This window comes from Haliotis rufescens, unplaced genomic scaffold (assembly GCF_023055435.1).
Source record: "Haliotis rufescens isolate VD_foot unplaced genomic scaffold, xgHalRufe1.0.p SCAF_5, whole genome shotgun sequence".
Taxonomy (NCBI): domain Eukaryota; kingdom Metazoa; phylum Mollusca; class Gastropoda; order Lepetellida; family Haliotidae; genus Haliotis; species Haliotis rufescens.
Window position 1 is genome coordinate 35,257,012 of NW_025964223.1, and position 23,944 is coordinate 35,280,955.

General features: G+C 39.4%; 1 protein-coding gene across 3 annotated transcripts in view; it reads right to left on the reverse strand.

The window, feature by feature from the left end:
• LOC124114713 (E3 ubiquitin-protein ligase SHPRH-like) overlaps nucleotides 1-23,944 on the reverse strand; it is a 460,251-nt gene that overhangs the window by 307,186 nt on the left and 129,121 nt on the right. For all 3 annotated transcript variants that reach the window (XM_046475414.2, XM_046475413.2, XM_046475415.2), the window contains exons 7-10: nucleotides 19,727-21,211; nucleotides 19,456-19,563; nucleotides 15,219-15,345; nucleotides 12,875-12,954 (exon numbers count right to left, since the gene is read on the reverse strand). In XM_046475414.2, the coding sequence (XP_046331370.2) occupies nucleotides 12,875-12,954; nucleotides 15,219-15,345; nucleotides 19,456-19,563; nucleotides 19,727-21,211 (1,800 nt within the window). The remainder of the gene's footprint in view (nucleotides 1-12,874; nucleotides 12,955-15,218; nucleotides 15,346-19,455; nucleotides 19,564-19,726; nucleotides 21,212-23,944) is intronic.

The following is a 23,944-nucleotide window of genomic DNA, read 5'->3' on the forward strand; positions in this document are numbered from 1 at the left end:
TGTCCAGCTTCTTCATGTATGTCTCATCTGCCAGCCTCTTCGCCATCTGCAGTTCCATGGACTCGCAGTTCTTTGGTCGTACTGTAAAAAATCTTTATGCCGTCTTCGTCATAGTTACTTTCCTCGGAGGACATCAACTGAGCTATCTTTAATGCGTCCTCATACCTGTTTCTTCTGGACGGGAAGGTCGCAATGGCGTATCCCAAGGACTTGGTTACAACTCTTCCGAAGAAAAACAACAACTTTATTTACAATTGCATTTCAAATTTATAATGCATATGCATGTATCAGGAGGAAAATATGTGAAATTCAAATTCAAATTTATTCCGATAACCCTTAAGCAACGTGTCAGTATTATAGCTTGATGTATTAGAACAACACTATTTGTGAATGGCAGGTGCTACCGGTAGTGTTGGGTATGCTTACCCTTTTTGAAGATTCACTCTTTGAAATTCGACATCAAACAGATGACATCACACTCTAAGTAAACAATCTCATTTAACCTCAATTAGTTAATTAATCTAGTTAACCTGCAGTATACTGTATCACTTAGTACTGCCTTTACGAGGAGTAATCCCTTGTCAGTTGTTGGTGAGTGATCAATTAATGTCTGGAGAAGGGTATAAGCCTTAGTCACAATAATAAATTAACATTCCACACTGCAACACAAGAGATTATCGATCGTTATGCTTTTATAAGAAAGTGAGAAAGATAAAGATTGAATGATACATAACGGGCCGTGCCTGCATTATATAGCCTGCAAGAATCGTCACTGTAAACTAATAGAGGATTAATTTCAATTATACAGAATATTCAACTGCTAAGTATATGATAAAGTGTTGAAATAGCATTAGATATGTTTGAGATTACAGTTTTCAATTAACTGTATAATGTACCTTGCTGTCTTTGAGAGAGTCAGTGTCTGTAGAGCTGGCTTGGTCTAATTGGTATTCACTCCCAGGGACACAAATATTGGTTACTAGCATTGTATTGTGAGCAGCCGGATGTGTAAATAATATGTAATATATTTCCGTATTATATTTTATAGTACTTGTTGTTTTAATATTGTTAACAACAGAGAGAACGAAGATTTTTTTGAAAAACCACAACAGCATGCATATGTTCTAGCAAAAGGAAACTTGATAAATATTCATTTTGCTTAATTTCTACTTTGGAAAACTTAGTTGGCGCTTTGAAAGCTTGACGCTGTATTATTTGGCACGCACAGGGTTGGATGCAAACCAAATGTTTAATTCTCGCAAATTAAGACATCAGCGGCAGTATAGGAGCATATATCTAATGTCATTCAATACAGAATAATACATCAAGATGGCAGTTTCAATGTAAAGATTAAGTATTTCTAAAGATATGGAAAACAAATCTTGATAACTGTTTTTAATCTTTGATCTTTTGGGAAAATAATAGTGGAACTGGTTGAGTGACTGACGTATTCTACATTAAAAGTGACAGGTACGTGATTTACATCATTAAAATATAAAATAATCTACACAGTGATAATTATAAGTGAGGGTTGTGATTTATTTAGGAACGAAGTCAGTATTTAGGGATTTAACTTGTGCTTTCCGACATTATGTGTTTTTTGCAGGCAATTAAGAAAAAAAAATGTAATTCATTTATTTATACGAAGTACGAATGCATCAATCCTACATCACCGGACTAAGTACATAGCTTGTTGAACGTTATTTCATGAGTACACAAATTGCATAACACATTCCCTGAGGACAAACCCAAATGCCCCGTCCCTTTGTAACAGGTGTTAATTAGAGAATGTATTGCCACCACATTATGTCCCGGCACTTTTATGACATGTAATGAACCTAGTCAGTCCCTGGGTCTGTAACAACAACATTGGTCTTATACAATGAAAGTAACATAAATGTTACGTGATTCGTATTCAAAAATTGACTGAAAAAATATAACATGAATATAATTGCCCTTTCTGGGATAATATAATATTGGGAAAATATACTTAAAAGTACATGATTAAAGGGGCACTGATCTAACGCAATTCCCCGGGACTGGTTGTTGCCTTTGTTATTGTTTTTTCCCAGTGAATACCCGGATGTATAGCAGAAATCTAGACTAGTTCGCGACCTCTGCTGCGCCATTCGTAAGCGCATTAGTCACTTTATGGGTAGTAATAAGGGCGTATGGTCACATTGATCAACAAAATGAAATACAGTTTTCGAGATAATAAGGAAATGTAGGTATCTTTGTGAGTATCATCGGTAATGGTGACAAAGTTTTGATAAGTCACTTGCTTGGTAATTTTGCGATTTTCGTTTACACTATTTTGACTTGCAACACAAAGTAAATATTTCACCTGAGCATTTCTTTTTTTATAGTGTGTATATTTTTTTACTGTCAAATGTGTAACAAATTTATTAAACGTCTAAATATTCAGTTATTTTACAAAGTGACGGAAAGACATTTCCATCTGTATTATTATGACAACGAATTCCAATCATTTTGATGTTTAATGTCATCACCAAGAGACTGAAAATGTAACGTTGAAAAGTACATTTCTAAGTTGTTTGGCTTTTAATCCTACATAATAATCTGTTGTGATGTTTGTAGGCCCTTTTGATCGTCTTGATCAATCTGGACAGACTTTTTAGTCAAAATGACTGAAATATTTACACATTTTATAAATTGCCTGAGAGAATCACATTTTACAAATTGACGGTAATATATACACGCTTACAAAGGAAAAGACCTGTGACAACAACGTCTATCGCGCATTGAAGAATTTCCCAACCAAGACGTAGAGAAACAAGAACGAATCGGTTCAAATGAAGGAAAACAAAATGCAGATATCATAATTACAACCTACCAAATTTATGTGTATAAGTTTTAGGCAGCTTCCTTGTTCGAGGAATGTATCCGTGAATATCCACACAAAGGAACAATATCCCACTCGTCTGCAGCTGTACAAAGAAACTTATTCGATGTCACGTGTCTCAGTAACAATCAAATATTTTAAAATATATCGTTTCGGGATATTATAACCCGTGTTCGTTTCTCAACTGATCGCTTGGATTGTTTCAGGTGTTTTACATAGGTGTCAAGTCTCAATGGTCGGCTGAGAAAGCCCACGTGACAACTATTTTCATAGCGTCCACGGTTCCTAAAAATTCCATTGAGTGATAGATAACAATGATCAATCAATCAACGTATTATCAGTTAACCCTTTGAACAAAGTATGTTGTTTTAACATCGGCACTTCGCGCCATGATATGAGTGTATTCCCTTTGTTTTAGTAAACCTAAACATGTAAACACTCACTCTTGACATATCCACTGTGCAAGATAACAGTGATTAATCAATCACCATTTTTTCTGTTAATCCTTTGATGACTAGGAACGATCCGTTGATTTACAAAAAAAAGTAAATCAACTGATCATTCATCTCTTGCTGGGCTGCCACGTGCATATTACATGCACACATTTCACCTCACTTCAAACCTGGATTTAGATTGAATAATTACCCCAGACACAATAAATGCCAAATGGGAACCTTTGTCAGGTAATATAAGTGGTGCTACCACTAACTGTACCTGTAATAAATTCATTAACTGTGCATCAAGTGAATGACAACAAATACACAAGTGTAGGGTTATACGAGAAAACGTGGATGACAACAAGGGAGTAGTAATCGTATTATCGACGCAAGCCGAAATCCGAAAATGCTTTCACTGCATGGATATTTTTTTTAGGATTAAACTATAACCATCTGGGGTATTTCCAAATGACGACATCCGATGAGCTCCCTTGTTTTTTTTGTCTGTTTGTTTAGGCTGAAGAAATGAATTAACATGCGCCCTTTGTCGAAATCTTTATAGATCACAGTTAACCAATCAGTGTTTATGCAAAAAAGCGTAAAACAAATATTGCCTCCAGCCTCCAAGTTTATTTAGCTGTCCTTGCAGACGGTACCCCAGTCTCTGGTCACGCTCAGTTGCGTTGCGTATCATCCGGGTACTCACGGGGGGAAAACAATAACAAAGGCAACAACCAGTCCGTTAGATCAGTGCCCCTTTAAAGAATTTCAGAATCAACTGTTTCTTGTATTTATGGCCGACTTCACACAAACTGAAAAATTAAACATACGTTTTTATAGCTATAATTACATGCATGACACCTAAATTAACATGAAATAATAATGTTGGTCATGTTTGTTAATTTGTACATTTCGTTGTTATTGGTATCCTGAAGATGTTGTAATTATACACGTGTTCTGATCTTATTTGACGTAGAATACATGAACTAGTTGAGTGACTTTCTTCCATTAGTGTGAAAGGATTGCCCACACATAAACCCTAAATCCTTTGTCAAACAGAAAGAAGTCATATAGATATCATATCTAACTGGTATTAAAAGTTCACTATCAATCACCTCTGATAACAAACTGTTACATTTAATATCCCCAAGCACCAATACCCAGTATGCTCATGGAGTAATTATCAGAAACCCGAATAATATCCTGTCTACATGGTCACCTCCGGTGATTGTTAAGACATTCAGACAATATGGCAGTCTGTCATTTCTTATATCCCAAAAGTCCCTAACAAGCTTCCTATATACAAAAATCATATATACATTAAAACAGAACAAAAATGATTGGTCAACAGTTTGGTGTGGTCGATGGAAAGGTGTTCAATTACTAAGAAAAGCTATTTAACTGTTTAATACTTAATACTTTTCTTAAAATATATAAAGTTATTACATTAGTGCAAATCCACCCGAATGTAGGATGTACATTGACTGATTTCAAAATAGCTAAATTGACAAATTGTTTCCCATAAACCACTGAATATAAACTCACTTAACCTTTAGAATAGAAAGGCGAATCGTTTCTTAATATATTGTCTTTTAAGCCGATGGAAGTTTATATCACTACAACCGAGTCCGAGGCAATAAAGGATTATGTGACAAAATCTGGTATCATGGCTTAACTGTATATAAGTAACACTGTCCAAGTTTAATAATCCTCTATATCAGATGACTATTTCAATTATTAATGGTATCAGGTAGGAATGACTTGGCATAGAATTCTGTTCTACAACATATAGCCTGTATATTGGTTCGATTTCTATAAATGTAATCACTAACAGCAAAGATGTTTTACATCTTGTAAAAAGGTGTAATGGCTTTCTCTATAAATTCTCGTGGCCTGTACCCCTTATCGCCCCACAAATAGTCTGTATAGTCGTTAAAAAAAAGTTAAAATTTAACGTCTCATCGGCATTATTTCAGCGTCCGAAATGAATCTTAGTGTAAACATTCTAGGATTAATTCTTGTTCTTGGTACAATTATCCAAAATATGGGCATTATATGCTTGAACATAACTTCTAACGATGTATGTGAAAGAAGCTATTTAACTGAGTGTGTGAGTATGGTTCATGGCGGTGGACACCAGAAAGGTATCTAAGACTTCTGAGGCAATTAATCACAGGGCTTCCCTTTTTAACTCTATCGTCAATATCAGAATCTGACTGAAATATTTTTCCCATAGTCATAAATATTAATTCCTTTCATTTTAAGATTAGGTTTTGCACTTGGGAAGACTTTAACGTGAAATAGAAAAGTTTCTGTTTTATCTCTGGATTCAATTTTACTTGCTTTCATCCATTTGGTAATTTTCTCCAAATCGGCATTAATATTTTACGCAGTAGTATTTGGAATTGTCCATTTGGGGAATTGTCTGGACCCCACCGCAAACACAGTAAACAAAAATTCCAATATGTACAATAGTTTGTTGGCTCGACATGCAAGACGCCATAATTTAAGGTTATAATGTAAAAGTCATAGTAATATTAAGTTATATTTAAAAAAAATCATTAATGTATTTGACATGGAAGAGGAAGCGACACACATTGTATTTTATAATAATGCACAATTTTGAATGCTTTAAACCTGTTGCATTAAACAAATACTGGATTTGATGTTGTCATATAGTGAATCAATATGTGTCTAGTCTATTGCGAACACATATAGTGTCAGCGCTCATGATTGCCATATCTATGAATGAATGAAAATATCATCATTAATAAACTCACCTGAGCTCACTGTGGGTTCTGAAGACAAATCGCTGTAAGGCATCCTGCACGGCTTTGTTCACGTTCACCCTCAAATGTACGATAGAAATATCTGCGATTGTGCGTGTTCAATGTTCGAATGCATTTTTGCGACAGGCGTCCGTTTATTTATTAAAATTCCACTAATTCATAAATCACATTGAGTTGCTCTCCTCTTCTCCAGCTGCTCACACTCTCCACTGATGTAGCTGCCTTGATTAACTGGAGTCCGGATGTAGCTACATTTGTAATTACAAATTCTGTTCTAATTATGCTAATCGAGGATGTGCATTATACTGGATGACAAACTTAGTAATCCTTTCACACTAATGATCCTTGTTTACAATGAATGCATGTCAATTGACTTAACAAACATCCTTAAGTAGAAGTATCACAATGGACGGCGTATACAACTGTTTGTCAAACAATATCAACCAATATTTTATATTTAGAATCACCATTACATGAAATCACAGAAACAATTATATTAAATTTTATTTTGAAAAATCCAGAACTAATGTCGTGAACATAATATAATAGGAATTTATTCCAACAAAGTGTTTCCCATATATATGTTTCCTTGTACAATTTTAAATTAATAGACTTTTTATCTATTATTTTGCAATGATCATGACAATCGCGAAAAGGCTACTCTCTTGCTATTCCGTTTTTTGGTTATTCTAGTTTAGGCAGCGACAGCCTCTCGTAACACAAACAGTGCTTTTCTAACCCCGATTTAGTTAAGACAGCGTCAGTCTTTCGCTATACAAACAGTGTTTTTTCTAACCCCGATTTAGTTAAGACAGAGGCAGCCTTTCGCTATACAAACAGTGCTTTTCTAACCCTGATCTAGTTAAACCAGCGGCAGCCTTTCGTTATACAAACAGTGCTTTTCTAACCCCAATTAAGCTGAGACAGCGGCAGCCTTTCATTATACAAACAGTGCTTTTCTAACCCCGACCTAGTTAAAACAGCGACAGCCTTTCGTTATGCAAACAGTGCTTTTTCAAACCGCGATCTAGTTAAGACAGCGGTATTATTTATATTATTGATCTGTTACTAAAATCTGCACAAATGTTCTATTTCTTATGTAAAATGCTGTCAACATAAAGAAATACAAATTATTTCATAACACTCCAAATATAGTTGCCATAATGAAAAAAGTATTAACGTATTATTGTCACTTGCAATAATACTGTTCGGCAACATTACTAATATTTTCAAACCCCCCAAAATACCTATTTACGGTCTGAAGAAAATCAATGAAGCAGTGGTAAAATCTATCCATATATACAAAATTGTATATTTTTGGATATACCAACTATACAAAATTGTATATTTTGGAAATACCAAATATACAAAATTGTATATTTTGTATATATTGGAATTTTCCCTTGTGTTAAATGTCCAAGTGAAAGCAAATCATGGTGGTATTATGCACTACATATCCAAAAAAGTCAACTTTGAAATTTCCCATCTTTCCCTTATCTTCCTCCATCTACTGCCGTACTTCATTACCAATCGTAATGTGTTCCCAATTCGTTCATAATTTTCATACGTCTATTAAACTAAACTAAACTAAAAACTTACAGTTTTGAAAAAATTATAGTAAAATCCTAGATATTTTTTCTATTTGCATACTGATCCTGCGTTACTCCTTAATGCATCTACTACTTGTTCTTGACAGAGAGAAAGAGCTGTGTGAGGTGTTGCTGAAGAAGAGGTTGTTTCAACTCGCTGAGAGCCCAACTTTATCACACAGCTCCCACATGACCACGGAAATGATGTAGTCACAGGTCAGCACATTATTGCTAAAAAGTGGAACATCTGAAGGCATCACGGGGAGGAAGCTTTGCGACAGGGTCTAGGATTTTACTGGATGTTTTCTCTTATCCTGCATTATTCCTTAATGCATCTCTATCCAACAGATCGGTGTAGGGCATACCTTTAGAAGTGATCTTCCCTCAAAACACTCCAAAACCCATCAGTCAATCAGCGAAGGTGAAGTCTGGTGTCGAGCGACCATCCCTGTTGACAGGTAGGGAGGGAGTGAGGTATGCGTGAAATCCAGGTATCGATGCAGTCATAGGAGATAAATGAATTTTTAATCTAGAACTGAGGTACCGAGCCTAATGCATGTAGCATGTCGCCTTCTCGTCAGAGGTGACACGCACCAGAGAGGTCACAAAGCCAGCTCTGGATACATAGAGGCATCAGTGACGTCTTGTAGTGGTGACCTGCTGGGCCAAAGGGCCAAAGTTTCGAGTGCCTTCTACATCTTCTAAGGTGACATCTCACAGATAGTGACTGGCAAACACAGTAGAAACAGCCTTCAATAACGGCGTGTGTCGAGCAGTTGCTGGGAAGCCTCTTAGACTTGTAAGATGATGGCTTGAAGCCAAAGGGTGATGGATTTGCAGCTGACTTCCACCTACAATGTTACTGATACTGGAATGAAGAGATGGCGGCATTGTCTACAATGATCCTTGGAATGGCGAATGAAACACCACAGCGCTTTCACCAGACATAGGAGCTCCTGCTCATCCTCAGCTCCCAAAATATCAACTAGAGGGGAGGGATGAGGAAGGACCTGTCAGGCTGTCCTGGGAGCTGATTCTTGGCAATAAAGTCCCAGCACAGTCCGTGGTGAACCGCTTCATGTGCTCCCTGCTCGAACCTGACACACGTAACATTCAGTGGGTTGATCTCGCTGATTTAGCCTTCTGGTCTTCCCAGTCGAGCGGAGTGAAGTAGTTCCGGGTTGTCATCTTTTTTATCTTCCGGAACTGCCAAGACAGAATTGAGGGCTACAGTGTATGTTGTGATAGTGCTTTCCTGCTTGTGACGCAGGAGGAGAAGGAACTCGACCAGAAATTGAGGAGACACAGAGATGGGGTCCTGTTGTTTTTCTTTACAAAAACTCTCAGTCGTACAGATTTCTGGTAGACAGCCTATGCGCTAAGGCAATATCTCTCACTGCCCTAACCGAGTAATCCTTGGCACTAAGGGCCCTTGGAAGATGGACCAGATGTGTAGATGTAACTTGTCTGGTGCCGGATGTGGTCGTTTACTGGGTGGATGAACCAGCCGATTCAGCCAGTCTGTGTGCTGGAGAGATCGATGAACAAACCTCTTGCTGGCTACCAAGGTGCAACCAAAGTCAGATCAAGGCTCTGTCGACCTGATCTTCTGAATGACCCTGCGAAGGAGTACTGGCGGCAGAAGAGCAGATGCATTTAGTCCATCCAGGGGACACTGAAATCGTCTTATGCCCAAGCCTGTAGTTCTGGTAGTTCTGGCAGTTCTGGCTGGTGGCAAACAGGTCTATGTTTGGACAGGCGAGGCTGAGCTCTGTGGGAGCGACTTTGTCCGGCCTGCAGAGGGCATCTGACAGAATGCTGCAACAGCCGAGGAGGTGTTGGACCCAGAACAGGAGCCCCAATTGATCGATCAGGTTGAAGAACCAGAATGTTTGCTGTAGGAGCGAGTGGGAGTGAGTCGTTCCCTGATTCCGGAGAACCAGACCATGGTGATGTTGTCCGTCGAGATGGTAATCCATGCGCGCTGGAAGGTTTGCTTCCAATGATCGAGAGCCAGTATGAGTGCCTCCAGTATGAGGTTGTTGATATGACATAGCTGTTGAGCAGCAGACCACAGCCCCAAGGCGACTTGACCCTCCAGGTGCGTCCCCATCCTTGAAGACAGGTGTAACAAGGTCATAAGCTCTGTCAAGGAGACGCCATCTAAGACGTTCGATTCCACGGTCCCCCACCGGAGATGAGGTTTGAGGTGGTCTTTGCATCTGATGTAGGTAATATGGAACATCTTTATTGGAGGTCAGGTCCTGATGTTAGGATGCCCAGGAGCACCTGCCACTGGCGCAGGGTGCGTCACTGGTGGAGTGCAGGGTGGAGTTGTATTCAGTGCCACCTGTCCGTGGGCACAGAGATGAGGTCTCAGTCGGTTTAAAAGTGGCCTCCAATGTATTGGAGACAGAATGACCGTGTGAGCTCTGATTTCCAGAGATTGATTATCCATCCCAGTAGGAGGAGGAGACGTTGTGTAAAATCACTGTGACGAAGGAGAGTGGCCTTTCCTGGTGGTTCAGGAGGCAGTCGGGATGGATCGGGATAAGGAGGTATGCGTCCTGGATGTCCAGGCTGAAAAGAGAGTTGTGAGCTTGTATCCTGGGCTGGAGTAGCCTGAGAATGGTCATCTGGAAGTATGGTGACAAGCCAGGTAGCACTAGTTGAAGGTGGCAAGATTTTGGATCATTCGGTATTGGTCTGAGTCCTTCTTGGGTACAAGGAATATTGGCAAATAGAAGACGTGTGTTATGGCTGGGAAGTGCACAATCTCTATTGCCTCTTCGGGCAGCAGCGTGGCCGATGTTTGAGCCCAGGAGCTGCTGTTGAGTAGGGATGTAGGTGTCTGCTATGGGTGACAACATTAGAGGCTGGTCGTCTCTCTGTGAGTTTGAACCCAAGGGTTGGTGACGTATGGGTCCACCAGGATTTCCCAATTCTGCCAGAATCATCCCAGTCTCCCACCTACAACTGGAACAACAAGGGGTGGGAGGTCAGAGCTGCTTGTGCCTGTCGCTTCACTTCTAGGCCTTGTCATCTCTGCTTCCTCCCTTGGAGCGGTCTCGGCAGGGCTGGTAGGAAGAGGAAGAGGAAGAGGAGGAGTCCCGTCCTCTTGATTGAAGTAAATCCTGTATAGGCTGATAAGTGCACAACTTGGAAGGCTGATACCCGGGTGTGGGTCTTGGAGACATGTTTGTTGAAGAGAAAGGTCCCAATTCATGAGCCCAAGGTAGCCCAGGTGACACGTAGTCGTTATCTCAACCAGAGCAGCGTGCATGACATATGTTCCACCTGCAGCTGGAGGTACAACACGACAGTGGTAAGGTGGTCCAATCGGTTGGGATTATCCTCTGAGAGGTCCTGACCTATGGCTCTGGAGGCGGCCATGACTTATAGAGGCTTGAAGGAGTGTCTGAGTTCAGTCTCCACATAAGTTGCTGTCGGGAACACGAATAGTGGTAGAGCAATTAGGACCTGTCATACGGTGGATATCCTCGTCCAGCGGGTGGGCATGGTCGGCGATGTCAAAAGAATGTACCAGGAAATCCTCCTTCTTTTACTTGGGCGCCTTGAACGAGGGTGTGAGAGACAACTTGGCGAAATCCTCGTCAAGAGCTGTAACAATGTCCTTAATCGTAGGGTCAGGTAGGACAGAAGTTGGGTTAGCCCATATATTTCTTGTCCACGCCTGAACCAAGGGAAGGAGCCACTGCCGCAATCCAGTCCGCCACCTCGTTCAGAACATGTAGAGAGTCATTGTCCAACACCGATCTCTGGTAAGATGGTAGAAAGGAGAAAGGAGTCGGACCAGTAGACCCAAGAGCGTCAAACTGGAGAGCGGCTCCTAAAACGACATCTAGACCGAGACGCCTTGCTTCCACTGCATTGTGAAGAATAGCCACGAAAAGCCGAGTCACGTGATCAAGAGGATCTGGCTGTAGACGAGCCTCACGTGTTCATGCTAGGTGTGTGTAAGGGCAGCTGTAGGGGTGCGAGTAGAGATGGCTGGGAAGACGCCAGGGGAGGCGTCTGAAAAGACGCTTGCACAAATGCTTGTGGAGGCGCTTGGAGAGAGGCTAGAGGTGCCATGGTCTAAGCTGAAGGCACCGGGTACAGCGGCATGGACTGATGTAGCAGCAGCTGCAGATAGTGGAGTCCATGTAAGGGGTCTGGTAAGGCTGTGGAGGCATTTATTGATAGATAGGGTGTCCCAAGCCCGGAGGCACTGACAGCATCAACTGCATAGGTGCTGTGGGAAACTGGTACATCTGCTGTAGTGGCATAGAGTGATCTACTGGCGCCACGCCAGCATCATCATCACGGCCATAGTTGAGTAGATGGAGGTTGTGGTAGCAAGCATAGGCGCCTGTGTAGAGATGACGATGGAGGTGGTAGGGGCCACGGCTGCTGATGACACTAGACAGGTGACGTGGCTAGGGGGTGGTAGGCTCAGATACTTCAGACATTTTCCTGACACGGTCTTTCAGTTTATGGGCATGCTGGGACTTTCGCTTCCAAGATTCTCGTAGGTAATGGTCAAGAGCTGTGGGGGAAAGCGGGAGACAGTCTTTATGTTTGGCTGACCGGGAGCACAGGGATGTGCAATGTAGGCCCAAGGGATGGAGATCCCACGCCGATTTATTACGGCGACACTTGCTACAAGATGGCATGTTATCTGCAATGAAGCAGAGTGTAGTCACAATGCGTCCCCACATTTACGCAAAGAACGCAAAACAACACCACTTTAATAAAAAATATTATTGCCAGAATCAAATAATGAAGTACCAGGCAATACAAAAGAACACAGAATGCATGCCACGAAAAAGCTTGACTACTTGAAACAACACAACACCTGAGATAACCATGGTGAAAACCACCACCAGGTGTTAAATCATTATGCTATGGCGTAAATCATATGAAATTTTGAAAACACAAACCGTAGGCACAATTTGTCACAAGAAATATTCATTATAATTATTAATACACAAAGGATCAATGAAAAAATGGGGAGAGGTCTTTCTTCTGTGTGTTGACAGCAGTAATGTGCTGATCTGTGACGTCATTGATTCCATGGTCAGGTGGGGGCTGTGTGATAGGGTTTGGCTCTCAGCTATTTGAAAACAATTTCTTCAACAGCAAGACCTTATTATTACTGTGTAACTGTATTTATGATCAAATAATTCAACTTACTCTCCACCATTCCACAGCTATGATTGGACTTGGAATGGCCATGAATCGTTTCCTATGCCGGAACCTTCGTCCAGCAGAGCCTGAAAAATAGATTGAGGATTGAGGAAATCTAAATATTGTTTACATTTGTATACTTAATGCATTTACTGCTTAAGTCTTTAAAAGGCATTTAAAAGTGATACACATTAGGAAGAGAATTTATGGATGTCAACTTCTTTATTATGAGGAACACAACATTTCGGAGTATATTCTTACATATTCATCAACTGATGGACCTCATCTTTCTGTACCAGACAAGTACATCATTTATCTGTACAATATACTGACCCCCATCTGTATGTACCATACAAGTACATCATCTATCTGTACCAGACAAGAAAATCACCTTGCTGTACCAGCCTCTGACCTCATCTATCTGTACCAGACAAGTACATCTCCTAGCTGTACCAGACACTGAGCCTATCTATCTGTACCAGACAAGTACATCAACTAGCTGTACCAGACACTGACCTCATCTATCGGTACAAGACAAGTACATCTCCTAGCTGTACCAGACACTGAGCCTATCTATCTGTACCAGACAAGTACATCATCTAGCTGTACCAGACACTGACCCTATCTATCGTACCAGACAAGTACATCATCTAGCTGTACCAGACACTGACCTCATCTATCTGTACCAGACAAGTACATCTCCTAGCTGTACCAGACACTGAGCTCATCTATCTGTACAAGACAAGTACATCTCCTAGCTGTACCAGACACTGAGCTCATCTATCTGGACCAGACAAGTACATCTATCTGGACCAGACAAGAACATCCCCTAGCTGTTCCAGACACTGACCTCTTCTATCTCTACCAGACAAGTACATCATCTAGCTGTACCAGACACTGGCCTCATCTATCTGTACCAGACAAGTGCATCATCTAGCTGTACCATACACTGACCTCATCTATCTGTACCAGACAAGTACATCATCTTTCTGAACTATACACTTACCTCATCTATCTGTACCAGACACTGACCTCATCTATCTGTACCAGACACTGAGCTCATCTATCTTGACCAGACAAGTACACCATCTATCTGTACCAGGCAAGTACATCATCCATCTGTACCAGACGAGTACATCATCTATCTATACCAGACAAGTACATCTTCTATCTGTACCAGACAAGTACATCATCTATCTGTACCAGACAAGTACATCTTCTATCTGTACCAGACAAGTACATCATCTATCTGTACCAGACAAGTACATCATCTATCTGTACCAGACAAGTACATCTTCTATCTGTACCAGACAAGTACATCATCTATCTGTACCATACACTGACCTCATCTATCTGTACCAGATACATACATCATCTATCTGTACCAGACAAGTACATCATCTATCTGTACCAGATAAGTACATCATCTATCTGTACCAGACAAGTACATCATCTATCTGTACTATACACTTACATCATCTGTCTGTACCAGACAAGTAAATCTTCTATCTGTACTATACACTGACCTCATCTATCTGGACCAGACAAGTACATCATCTATCTGTACCAGACAAATACATCATCTATCTGGACCAGACAAGTAAATCTTCTATCTGTACCATGCACTGATCTCATCTATCTGGACCAGACAAGTAAATCTTCTATCTGTACCATGCACTGATCTCATCTATCTGGACCAGACAAGTACATCATCTATCTGTACCAGACAAATACATCATCTATCTGGACCAGACAAGTACATCATCTATCTGTACCATACACTGACCTTATCTATCTGTACCAGACAAGAAAATCATCTATCTGTACCAGACACTGGACTCATCTATCTGTACCAGACAAGTACATCATCTATCTGTACCATACACTGACCTTATCTATCTGTACCAGACAAGTACATCATCTAGCTGTACCAGACACTGGCCTCATCTATCTGTACCAGACAAGTACATCATCTATCTGTACTATACACTGGCCTCATCTATCTGGACCAGACAAGTACATCATCTATCTGTACCATACACTGACCTCATCTATCTGTACCATACACTGACCTCATCTATCTGTACCAGATAAGTACATCATCTATCTGTACCAGACAAGTACATTATCTGTCTGTACCAGACACTTACATCATCTATCTGTACCATACACTGACCCCCATCTATCTGAACCATACACTGACCTCATCAACCTGAACCAGGTCTTTATACTTATACTTGGTATTCACATTTATATTTCATGATCCCCTACTTTTTTCAAAAGAGTATATAAATCAATGCAATCATCATGTGTCTATCCAGGTTTCCTGCTCACCAAAGTAAGCACTTACTGTTACTGTGTGGTAAATCCACATAATCAATTTCCTTCCTGAGTGTTTCATATGTGGTGATGACTACATCACAATCAGCCAGTGTCTGCGGCTGTATGAAGCCTTGCTTGCTCACTCCAGTGTACACCTGCAACCATCAATGTCAAGATTTAGTCTTCAAGTTATGTTTTCATGAAAGCTTCCCACATATAGTCTGGAAGTTAATTTAAGGTACCGATGTTTACTACAATATCTGAAAAACTATTTGACCTACTCCAGTCAAAGTTGGTATGAGATTATTAAACATTCATACATAACTGGATATTACATTTAAAGACAATTGGTGCATCAATAAAAAATCTGTCTATTTAGTTATCACTATATTTCATCAACAACCAGACCTGTTCATCACGGGTGGAACGAGCATTCATTTTAACAGCCATCTGCATAATGCTACCCCTGCGTCACAGGGCCATATGACACAGTTGAACCAATCAACTCAACTCGAAAGGTTGCACCTGAATCACGCACGCACAAATACAGTGTTAGTGTTGGGCGTCTCAAGCAGTTATTTATTAATATTTATCCATATATTTTGCATTCTTTTTTCAGGTCAGTGTTATTGACTTGAATGTAACATTCCTTGACACATTATTATATTTCATGCATCATGCTATTAGGTGTAATATATCATACGTAATTATTCATTTAGACAAATCATTGCTTTATTGTTTCGAAGAAAATATTTTAATATTTTCGTAGATGATTCGAGACTTTCGGGGCTGTTTCGGGTGAAAGAGAATCAAATTCTGAGCCAAGAATTGCACAAAGTGGACAAGATCCGATTACGACATGTACTACAAAGCACGAACCTGAAATTTGTAGACGATTCCTAGAAATTCTTTGATAAACAAATTTTTTCTCACGAATCCCACGAACTACAAGAATGTTTGGGAATCAAATAAGATATATATTAGATTCTTAAGAAATGATTAAGAATATGTACGAATATGTAAGAATTCATATCAGTGGTAATTCGGGCTATTACATGTCGTAGTGAAACAGGGGTATATGTATTGCACTATTTTTGGTCCCACAAAATGCCCTCGTCGTCAGATTCGGAGTCTGTGCTGTCACCTAAATAAACAAACAACAACAACAACAGGCTGGACAGTATCTGGTTGGATACAGTATTGTTTCCAATACTCTTCCTCAACTTTGATAACATGTTGGACACAGTTTGCCCAACGTACATCTGTAATTTCTCCCATCCCTTTCAAGACAATCTGCTTGACTTTGGCAAGCTTGAAGGTCTTATTTTGCCGTGCGACCATATTTTTCAAATCACCCCAGATTAGTTTGATGGGATTCAAGTCACAATGGTAAGGAGGAAGTCTAAGCACTTCGTGACCGTGTTCTCTCAACATGTTGTCAATCAAATAAGATGGCGGGGGTTTGTTCTGAAGAACCAGTTGGTAGTAGTCAGTATTTTTGGCTTTCGTGGGCCGAGCAATGCGGTTGTTGTCCAACCACTGACATATCTCACCTTTGTTGGAATTTGAGGTTGGACAAGGGTTAATAGGATCTCGACAAATGTGATAGGGAGCATTGTCCATAACCACCAAGGATTTATCAGGCAGTGCTAAGAGGAGCAACATACGTAGTGAAAACCTGACTATTCATCTCGGTATGGTAGTCTCTGCCATCTGTAGATCTGGATCTGAACACTAGATCACACCCAGGGAGGAAACCTCTGTGGGAGCCTGCATGGACGACAATCAGGCACTCCCCTTTACCAGGGGGGATCTTGCGCTGCGATCTCTTGTATCTGGGTGAGACCATTGGTAAGCCGCTGTGTGGCAGGCGTTAACCCAGGTTTCGTCCAAATAGACAGGCTCATAGCCTTTTTCTCGTTTCTTTTTATTAGTGCACAAATAATTGATACGCAAACGAATGATATCTGGTCGTTCACACATTGCTAGTTTCGACCCTTTCGTCTTTTTGTACTGATATCCAAATTTGGAAAGGAGTTTACAAATGGTCCATTTGGAAATATCTAAGTCATGCTCTGTAAGGGGAATTTGTTTTAGTTTTCGTGTTGAAATAAATTCATTTTCTCGTGTTAACCGCCAAATCACGTCCCTGACAACTTTCTTATCAAAGGAATCTAACTTTAATTTCCTAAGGGATGTGCAGGGGAGCGTGTGTTTTTATGAAAGTTCAAAATCTTAACTACGGTTTGTTTGGGAAGCTGTAACCCATGAATTGTTCTTTTCATGTACTTTGAAATGTCAAAGAAGGGCGAACATCTTTCACTTTCAGCCTTAAAGTATTCAAATATTTTAACAACGAAACCTTACACATCAGCAGAAGGATGCTTGCGCTGAGACATCCTGAAATCTAACGCTAACACCGTATTCGTGCGTGCGTGATTCAGGTGCAACCTTTCGAGTTGAGTTGATTGGTTCAACTGTGTCATATGGCCCTGTGACGCAGGGGTAGCATTATGCAGATGGCTGTTACAATGAATGCTCGTTCCACCCGTGACGAACAGGTCTGGTTGTTGATGAAATATAGTGATAGCTAAATAGACAGATTTTTTATTGATGCACCAATTGTCTTTAAATGTAATATCCAGTTATGTATGAATGTTTAATAATCTCATACCAACTTTGACTGGAGTAGGTCAAATAGTTTTTCAGATATTGTAGTAAACGTCGGTACTTTAAATTAACTTCCAGACTATAGTTGACATTGAAAACACATTGTTTACACTCCATTATGAGACAGTGTTAACATAATGGTGTTTGTGATTACAATGGATGTAGGAAGAGCCTGAGAGTATTTCAACTGTTCAAATAGAATCAGAACAAACATTCCTTCTCTTGTTATCCAAAGATTTATTAACTTTAACATGTAATATTCCTCAGATTGATTCATTCAGCTCTCAACAATGTAATGGTTGTTTTTCCAAGCACTGGCATGTATAATCTGTACAGTTGGGGTAATGATCATGGTAATAAATAAGAAAATCCTCCTAAAAATTCAATGACATCATTTCTTTACAAGTTTTTGTGCTGAATTAATTAAATTAAACATAATTCTTTTCCCTGAAAGTAAACATAGATTTCAAATGAAAGTAATATAATTGTAACTAATTGATGGAATATATATTTTCATATTTATGGGAACAATGATAGTTCTGTACATCAATTATGAAAATAGAAATTGGAAACAAATTATTGATTAAATTTTAATAACACTTAATCTGCCATGACAGTGAAGAATGTTTGGTTCTGATTGGTCAAAATATTATTAAAATCAGTTATCTAAGTCCATTTGATATCTAAAACTTAACATGCGTTTTCACACAAAAACCTTGTGTCAGTAAAGGCTTGGTTCCAAATTAAAATAAGAGATATCAAATCTACAGTTTGACTATCTCAAATTTCAAAATACTGTTGGTTTATCTCCAAAATGAATTTCTCAATGTTCAAAATGAAAGTAAAATAAATTCTGTATTATGTAGAAAATACAAGTTGAGATTTATAACACATTCATTCTCAGTGTTATGTGTCACAATTAGTACAATACAGGTAAATTAGTTTTATCATTTTTAAAATACATTTTCATGGAATCTGCAGTGAAGAATAAATAGAGTCCCACGAAGGCAAGTGGCTGGATAACAAGTTGGAGGATATATACCCTGTGTATAAAATATCACCACCCAACTGGACACAACTAATGCATCCATTGATTTTTCATTCTATCAGTGTTAGCCAGATCAATCAATACTTACAGATGTTCCCACTGATAATCTAAAAGCCTAGGAAACAGTCATGAAAACACCTCACTGAACACTACTTTGACAGAAAAGATCATGCTTTTGTTGATAAACCAGACAATCCTGATGCACCAAAGTTGTTGAAGCAGCAGACTAGTTGGACATAAATTTCGTTAAGATTTTTAAAACAAAACATTTTCAGTGCCTCAAAGTTTCTTTGACCTACAGTAAACGCTTATTGAGGCTTTGTTTGAAACTTTTCTCAGGCAATGACCTTTGAGTATGGCCTTGTCATGATTGATCAGCACAACATGTTTTCAGAAACATAGTGTGATGGTGGCACTGATAGTCAATATCTGACATAACCTTAAAACATACCTATTAACAAGGGGTTGCTTGATGTACATGCAAGTTGAATAAATGATTGATACTTTTCTAGTTTCTGTTTGAAGCAAGGATGAACTTGAGACTTACAAACACATGGAGTGTCTCTTGTCGGACATGTTTCTTGATCTCCTCCTTCCACTGGTGGCAGATGGAAAAAGGGGAGATAATCAGAGTGGCACCTGACGGAATTGGGGACTGAAACACATGAAGATACATAACAATTTATACAGGGAGAACTGTCAGAATGTATAGTATTCAAAAACTGTATGTTATGTGCAGGAGACAAACATATCACAAATTATTAACATGAGGATGGCATGTGGGAAACAAAGGATTTGAACGGTCATTGTTTACTTACTGACGATACATGGCAGTGTGGGCACTTATAGCATCCCCGGTAGGCGTTGTTGAGGTCATAGTGCAGACACTGTGCATGTTGCCATAGGCCACAGACAACACACTGCACATTAGTCAGCTTCTTTTTCTTGCTTCGTCTGTCATTTGTATCACCTCCACAAACACATTCAAACCACTGTTTCTGACTGATGTGCGTATTAATGAAAAAGGTGGCTGGTTTAAAACCATTCTCCTCAACTAGAATGTGAAATTTCATGTTTTTCTCGCTCTTCCCTGACTTGTTCAGGGCTTTAGTTTTCCTTGCAACATCTGCTGTTATCATCATCCTTTTCTTTTTGCCAAAAGTTAACCTTTTGTTCTTGCGCCTTCGTAACACTTTGTCTGCTGTAGGTTGTCCTGGCAGCCCAATGCTTTGTACATCAGATTCATTGGAAGATAAGGCACCAGAATCATGACAGTTCATGTCACAAATCACATCTTCATTTGACATGCTCTTTAAATTGTGAATGGATGAGTTACTGCCTTTTTCATGTTCACTAACTTCACAGATATGTGTAGATAAAACCAGAACCTTAGGTTTCGTATTTTCATCCATAGCCTTCATACAGCCACTGCTGATGCCTGACATCAGTTCTGTGTTCTGGATGTACTGATGACTACCAACTGATGGAGGATTGTCACTCATTGTGACTGATGTCAGTTCTGTGTTCTGGTTGTCCTGATGACTACCAACTGATGTAGGATTGTCACTCATGGTGACCGATGTCAGTTCTGTGTTCTGGTTATCCCAATGACTACCAACTGATGTAGGATTGTCACTCATGGTGACCGATGTCAGTTCTGTGTTCTGGTTGTCCTGATGACTACCAACTGATGTAGGATTGTCACTCATGGTGACCGGTGTCAGTTCTGTGTTCTGGTTGTCCTGATGACTACCAACTGATGTAGGATTGTCACTCATGGTGACCGATGTCAGTTCTGTGTTCTGGTTGTCCTGATGACTACCAACTGATGTAGGATTGTCACTCATGGTGACCAATGTCAGTTCTGTGTTCTGGTTGTCCTGATGACTACTAACTGATGTAGGATTGTCACTCATGGTGACCGATGTCAGTTCTGTGTTCTGGTTATCCCAATGACTACCAACTGATGTAGGATTGTCACTCATGGTGACCGATGTCAGTTCTGTGTTCTGGTTATCCCAATGACTACCAACTGATGTAGGATTGTCACTCATGGTGACCGATGTCAGTTCTGTGTTCTGGTTGTCCTGATGACTACCAACTGATGTAGGATTGTCACTCATGGTGACCGATGTCAGTTCTGTGTTCTGGTTGTCCTGATGACTACCAACTGATGTAGGATTGTCACTCATGGTGACCAATGTCAGTTCTGTGTTCTGGTTGTCCTGATGACAACCAACTGATGGAGGATCAGTCCTAAAATTGTGCAATCCAATTTTACTGTGTTCCAGTGTAGTGATCTCCTGCAAAAAACATAAACATATACATATTGATGATAACTTCAGAATACACCAGTCTTTAGCCAATCTTGCTAAATACTTGATAAACAAATGTTCCGACGAAATATTTAAAAAAATAGTGACAATGCTCTATTGCTCTTTAGGAACTTTCAAGTGAGCTTTGGCCATCGATTGAGGAAAGTGTGTATAGTAACTGGCAGTGATGCAAAAGGTCAGCAATCTCAGGGTTTCCCAACCTGAACACTGGTTTCATTTGTTTTAAAATTTTATTTGCTGAAATGCTGGTCAAATTCCAACAAAATCTTAATGCATCTTTGTGTTTATGAGGCTGTGTAATTGATAACCCATATGACTGACCACTGACATATGCTTGACAGATTTTTGTCAACTTTAAGAAAAAAAAGCTGCCAGGATAAAATGCACTATTGCAGTGCTAGATGTCCTACCAAAACATCTGAAAGGATATGCTAAAACATTTTCCACAAATGATTATATACTGAAAAACAAAAATGTCAATTTCATGCCATGAACAAATTCAAGCCACTTGAAGGTCCACCGCTGTTTTCAGTTTAATTGCAGGACATACATGCCAAAACTCAAAATGTGGCCGATATCGGTTATATATAAATGCACTCTGTCATCGAATAAAATACTGGCTTAAAGATACAGAAATGCACACTGACAGAATTCCGAAGAAAGTCTGTAATATGCTTAAGTACCATGAAAACTGTGCATACCAAACCTATGTATCTACTGTACACACTTCATTGTTTTCACATGGATTTGGAGTTAAATGGATTGATCAGCGTGTTGGAGATACATTTGCTTTTCTTTGTTTGTATAAAAAGGTTGCAACTGATATATATCATCAATCATGAAATAGTATAAAAGCACATAGCTCAAGCAAGATGTAACATATATAAAGCGTTTTAAAGCCTAATTAAACCTGAGAAGTACCTTGCCCTTTTAACAGATAGAAAACAATGTAATACAGTAGAACACGGATATAACGAACACAGATATAGCGAACAAACGGATACAACGAACTGTTAAAAAATCCCTGATTTATCTCCTTTATTATATCATATAAAATTTACGTATATAACGAACTCTCTACAGCGAACTAAGGGATACAGCGAACTTATATCTGATTACCGACAAGCCCATCTATCACTTATTAGTGACGTGTATAGCGAACTGAGAAATCTCACTCAGTGTCAAGTGTCACTGACAATTGGCTGTACGCAATCAGTGGCGAATCAACACAATGGCGGTGAATCAATACAATCAGCGGTGACGATCAACCTTGTTTAATTTGCATTGTGTTAATCTTACCTGTACATGTAATCTTGTCTGTAAAACAAACATTAAACATAAAAAAATTACGAGATTGTGTCCAAGTGTCAGATCACTTGCATATGCTATCATGGCGGGCAATAGTAAGAGGAAAGCTATCAGTTTAGACACGAAATGGAGAATTATTAATGCTGTTGATCCAAGATGGCGGACGTTTCCGAGTGAAAAAGTGTATAAGGAACAACGGATATAACGAACTGATTTCTCTGGTCCCTTTTAGTTCGTTATATCCGTGTTCTACTGTATGTGGATAAGACTGAGAATGGGGTTGTTAGGGTTGAAAGTTAGCTAAGGAAGATGGTTGGGGATTTATTTTAGTTTACATTTATGACCTCTGTTTAATCCAGGTATATAAGATGAATATTATTTTATCTTAATATGTAACTCCAATAAGAACATAAGACACCTCTAACTGTCTAAAATGTATTGGCATAATCTGAATATGTATATTTAGAATGGACTCTGTCTTTGAACGATGTAAGGTTACTAAGAAACTTTGTCAAAACTATGAGACAAAGTTTAGCAAATACTGGAATACTATTATATAAGCTACTTGTGAATTCATGTACCATTGTAATATACTTATATGCACTTTATCTGTATATGGGCCAGTGGCCTTCATATGAACAAAAGACTTCACTTGACACTATTAACTAAAACATGTTACTACACTACCAAATTACATTTAGTGGGAAAATGCATGTAAAGTTTCATCAAGTTGCAGCTTCATTGGGCCAATGGTTTCTGAGGAGATGATGTGTTTACTACTCAAAAGAAGGACATGTCATGCAATGACAGATTAACCAAGTAATATGAAAAAATGAGGTGGTCCTTAGGGACCAACCATTTGATATATTTTTTGAGACAGCTGCAAACCCAGATATTTTTTCAATTAAAACTATGAGCCAAAATATTTGTTTCTAAAAAACACATTTGTGGCAGACAATTTCCTTTTTTTCAAACAATTAGGAGCATACAGGGTAATTAGTTTTGTGATGTACATATGAGATGGACATTTTCTGTGATGGGGTCATATGAGAGAGATGTCAACAGTTTCTGTTGGTTGGGTCAAATGAGAGAGATGTCCACAGTTTCTGTGGATGGGGTCATATGAGAGAGATGTCCACGGTTTCTGTTGGTTGGGTCATATGAGAGAGATGTCCACAGTTTCTGTGGATGGGGTCATATGAGAGATGTTAGAACCTACCTTCTGATCACAGTAGATAAACAGTTTCTGCAGATGGGGTCATATGAGAGATGTCAGAACATTCTCAAGTCGAAATTAAATCGACAGTTAAATTGTCAGTTGTCGCCATTGTGTCCAGGCCTAAACGTTCGTAGCACATCAGTATCAAAGGAGGTGGGACTCCTTCCTCCGAC